The sequence below is a fragment of the Anopheles aquasalis genome, chromosome 2 (assembly GCF_943734665.1).
Source record: "Anopheles aquasalis chromosome 2, idAnoAquaMG_Q_19, whole genome shotgun sequence".
Lineage (NCBI taxonomy): Eukaryota > Metazoa > Arthropoda > Insecta > Diptera > Culicidae > Anopheles > Anopheles aquasalis.
Window position 1 is genome coordinate 11,540,001 of NC_064877.1, and position 5,000 is coordinate 11,545,000.

Consider the following 5,000-nt stretch of genomic DNA (forward strand, 5'->3'; position numbering starts at 1 on the left):
ATACTTTAGATGGGCCAGCTGATGCTGGTGCTGCTGTATCTGAGCCTGCAGCTCACTCAGGCTCATCAGGGGATCGAAAATCTGCGATAATCGCCTCGGTGGACTCTCTTCCGTCATTTTTCCCCACAGTTTTCCTTCTTCGTTTTTGGCTAGCTGTGTGAGTGAGCGGGGCGCGCCAGTTGGCCTCTGCCGATGCGGACTAGATGCGGTGTCGCAGCTTTTGTGTAGCGCTTTTGTGTTAACAGCGACGGCGCAGGTGACGCAAGCGCCGCCTCCACTCGATTGACATTATCGATTCATTGACTCTCTTGGAGGCTGAAAAAAATGAGGAAAAAAGGGAAATAGGTTAACAACATTCTATTGTTGTCGGAATGCCAATGAAGGCTTCTATAACTCTCAAAAACTAGAAAACAATCACAAAGTCGTATCTCACGCAGTTGAATAAGGACATTGTTCACCATAAATCATCGTTTTTGCGGTCACGACTTCACTTCTCTTCGTGTGCGTGCTACGGTGGCGTTCGAAAGCATCCTCTGCACGCATTTCCATCGCCAGAAGAGATAAGATTTTGATTCGTGACTGCATGGAAGTGCACGTTAGGACGTTGTGCACTCCTGCAACTCGGCTCTAAGAGACTCCCTGAATGTGTACCGCACTACTAGATCATCCCATCTCGAACGCACTAAATTATGAATTTATCGTTCCCACAATTCCCACGAAACCTTCTGGAGTGGACAGTTAGAATGCATGCGTTGTAGCCAGTTTTAGGTTGCGTTTGTCATCACCAGTATCTTCCTTGCGGATTTCTAGTTGTCCAGAGGGATATAGAGAAGTAATTTGTAATTTATACAGGTTCGAAAAGGATTGTGCAACGCTTGGAAAAACAAAGCAAATAATTATTATGTTTCACCTTACGATAAAAGCTTTGTTGAATAAAAAGCCAAAAAAACCGTTGAAATTTCGTTCGCGCGTCTGAACCGTTTTTCCGTTGCCTTTGTTCTCCTTTTTTCCCGCTTCTTCTCCATTCGTCCAGTCATCCTCTCTTCCCGTATAACATCCCCGCTTTAGTACTTAAGTATAATGTAAATATAACCCAGAAACCCACCACCACGCGTAAACCTAACATTTAACTTTGAAATCAAACAAGCTTCAAACTTGATTCGATAAAATAAAATTTCTTCGTAATAAATCATAACATTAATCAGATCAAGCTGGTTATTAAAAAATTAATGCTCAAAGATTCTTATGTTTAGAAAAACACAAAAGCAATAACACAAACTCTCTAAAGAATGATTGCAGAAAACACAATACAGAACTACGATACAATTTCGTCCTTTCTGAACCAGAACCGATCAAAAGCCGACCCAGAGTAAATCCTTAATTTTCCGGAATCGTATTGTGCGTGTATGTGTGCATATGTATGTGTGTATGTGGCAATAAAACGATGCTGTCACGCGCCGGAGTAAAACCAAAAGCACCGAACCGCCGAACAAATCCATCGCGTCATCACTTCTCGTTCCATTTTCACGTACCAAAAACCTCAAAATGAAAACAACCATGAATACCGTCGTGATAAAGGGTGCTCGAACGTTCTCCCAGAACGGGGGAAATCGAGAACACACACGTGAGGGGAGGAGGAGAACCGTATCCTCCGCACTAGCACACAAACACGTCCTCTCCAACGGGCTTTGGTCGTACATGGGCTATCACTTTTCAACAAAGAAATATCTCACCCATCAAAATATCACTTCATTGGGGGTTGTGTACCAGGAGCAGCAGCCACAACAACACCATCGTCCTCGTGGCCACCCTTAAAATCGGGAAAACCCCCGGGCACACACCATAGGAGGGGTGAATGCTTGAGTTGAACCTGGTGACCATGGTTGGGTGACAACAAAATAAGGAAATCGATCGCGCGCACACATAGACAGCGCGCATTGAATCGAAATGAATTGAGAGGACTTGGCCGGTGTCACTGCTTCCGCCTTGCTTTTCACACACTCTCCAACGTGTTGTCATTGTCATTCGTGTGTTTCGAGCATGCCACCAATGGAAAATGAGGATAAAACGGTTTGAGAGCAACGGATATGGGGAGAAGAAAGAAGGAAATAGGATTTTCCAAACACCTGGAGCACGGGTTATGCAAAAAAGGGGTTGCTGTTCTTCATTTCCCCCGTAATACTGAGCGAATGATGATGTGATTTAAACATTTCAATACATTGGCCACTCATCCTCATCCTCTTCTCACCTGAGGTCAACGTCAAAATTTGTACGGCAACGCCACGCTTTTCAATCGAAATATGCCGCCTAGACTGGGCGCAATTGTTATTGGGTCGTCCGTCGCTTAAATCTATTGGTTAACGCCGTGTTTACAAACCGATTTGTGTACCAATCGGTGGTGAATTGATTCCGCATGTTTAGTGTAATTCAATTTGTTCACATTTACATGAGAGATGAGCGCATGTTTGGCACCGAGTACCGAGTGCAAAGGGGAGAGGAACTAATACACAGGAGGCACTTCATGAATCATCAAAACAACAAACACAATTTATGTGATTCATAAGAAAATTAAATTTTCATTCATCAATACCCTCTGTAAGCAAGGGGGCGCCCGGCAACCTTTCTGAAAATACCTTTCCTCCTCAAAAATCTTATAGAAATTCACTCAAACGCTCGCCAACCAAGCTGGTTGAAGTAAATAAACAACTATTCATACCAGACACGCCCATACGAGCCCTCGTCAGGGCCTCCCATCTTTACCATCGACTTCAATAAACTATCAGAGCCCCGATCCGGGGCATGTCCTTTTGTGCAAATTACTGCTGCAGTCCTCCTGCTGCTCATTCGAAACGGAACGTAATGAAGGGTTTCTTAAATAAACTCGACAACGACGACGACGCAGAAGAAGAAGTAGTAGCTGAAGAACAGTAACACGCCAGCCAAAAGGGGGTTCCGGTCCATTACGATCTGGTTTAGCTTTAGTGCCTTCCCCCGGAGTGCCAGTGTTGTTGGCCGAGAGGGACCGGGGAGGAGAAGGGCTTCATTTCGAGCTTTCGAGCAGAAAGGTAACCAAACTGAACCGAACCGAACGGAACCGATTCCCATGCTTCGGATGCCAAATTACTGCAGAGTTTTCAGTAAATTTCCCGTAACCCACAGCAGCAGCAACTGGCCAGGCACCAGCCAGCACCAGCCAGCTTCCAATTCCCCGTAACCACATCTCCGGTACACCAACCCGGGGGTAACTACCACCGGCATTAACTTATGCTACGTTCGGGGTAATGAATTTTACCAACCTTTCAGATTAGGTTTGCACAAGTTGCACAAGTGAACCTTCCCCGAGGTTCCCGTTGGTTCGCTTCACTAAACCTGACGTTGCCAGCGTTGTTCCATCGAACTGCTATTGACTGCGCTCCTCCTCGCCTCGGGTATTCTGGGTGCAAAAGGGGGAGGCACGGGGCACCACAAATTGCCTGCAGAGTCTTCGCCCCCTGCTAGTTCTCGTTATCAAACGATTGGATTCTCAGGTAATAATACACACTCTCTCTCTCTCTCTCTCTCCCGTGTGGTTCTTGTTGAGATGGGGAGTGAAGTGCTTCTCGAATTATGCTTTCGGTTGCCCAGCATCAACTCCAATCATTGAGAGCGGGCGCTCGTGCACCAGAACCGTCGCGATCGATCCAATCCCCTGCGATGGAACTTCATCTCAAGGTTTGGTTATCCAACGAAGCGAATACTACTGCGACATCATTGACACTTGGAAATAATTACCACAACTGGGGATTGGGCCTTTTATGGGTTTGGTAGCGATTCGATTCAGGTGCCCTTTCTTTCGGTTCATTTCTGCGCAACACGAGGAACCGCTGCTGCTGCTGCTGTAGTAATCATAGCAGTTCATGTGCTTCAAGTCTGCTAAACTCGGATTACTTGGGGTGACCCTCTTCAGAGTGGGATGCGTAATCGATCAACATTCGTTATAATGTTCTTCTTTTATTGTTAGCAGCAGCCTCCTTTCTTTGGGATCACGTACTTTAGACCGAAAAGAAGGGTAAAACACCACCGGACGTAAGAAAGTAAGAAATCTAAACTTTGAGCTGCTTACAAGATACAAAGATCCGGAGTGCAAAACGAGACAGTCGCACGGCAAACTGTCGTCAAAGTTGAATTACTTCCGCCACCAGAGCAGAAGCACTCAATCATCACCATTTTCCACCGTTTCCTACCAACTTCCCGCTTCGGGCCTAGGGTTCACGGTTCGTTATCAGGGGGCGTCAAGTTGAAGCGCCATGAAAAAGCGGAAAATCAGCAAATCCTCCGCAAAAAAAGGAGAAAAACGCCCACCAACAATGTCTACTTTCACCCACAATCACACCCGATGTCAATGAGGGTGCGAGGTTTGGCTTTTTGGAGAAAAAAAAGAAGAAAAGAAACTCAAAAACCTCGGTCGCGCCAACCTCGACGGAACACCTCGAAAGCAAATAAATCCATTAACACAAATTTGATTTTCTACCAAAACTTTTATCAATTTGATTTATAGATAAAGTTGCTTCAGGGGCCCTGGGATGGGCACAGCATCATGGGCATGGGTGTGGTAAATGATGAAAATACGCCCGCTCCAACCCAGGCACCGATCGGGAACGACATTCACGCACCGGGTGAGATTCGATTGCGGAGTTGCGGCACTTGCGCGCCTGTCCTGGCCTGGCCTGGCAGGAGCTGGAAGCATTGCAGCAAAATTCTTTCATCAACACCATAAATCAAGGCACACCGAGAAATAAGTAAGAAAACTGGGCACCTTTCGGCTTTCCCTGGCCCATATGGTCCGGTCGCAACAAAGTCGCAAGAAAACTCCGGTACAGCTGGTCCGCCATTTTTCACTTCCGAAACCAGCCGTCCTGGCAGTGTCCCCTATGTCCTGTCAATGCGTCTAGCTAGCGTGGAAGTAAGAGGTTGACAACAAAGTGGGATGACGGTGACGTTGGTGAGTTGGTGAGGTTCTT

The 5,000-nt window shown here is 46.4% G+C and overlaps 1 protein-coding gene across 8 annotated transcripts in view; it reads right to left on the minus strand.

The window, feature by feature from the left end:
- The window catches only part of LOC126569315 (uncharacterized protein CG43867), a 158,578-nt gene that overhangs the window by 108,459 nt on the left and 45,119 nt on the right, over window positions 1-5,000 (minus strand). For all 8 annotated transcript variants that reach the window (XM_050226306.1, XM_050226302.1, XM_050226304.1 and 5 more), the window contains exon 3: window positions 1-315. This exon is cut by the window's left edge and continues 696 nt beyond it. In XM_050226306.1, coding sequence (XP_050082263.1) covers window positions 1-117 — 117 coding nt within the window. In that variant the 5' untranslated portion in view covers window positions 118-315. The remainder of the gene's footprint in view (window positions 316-5,000) is intronic.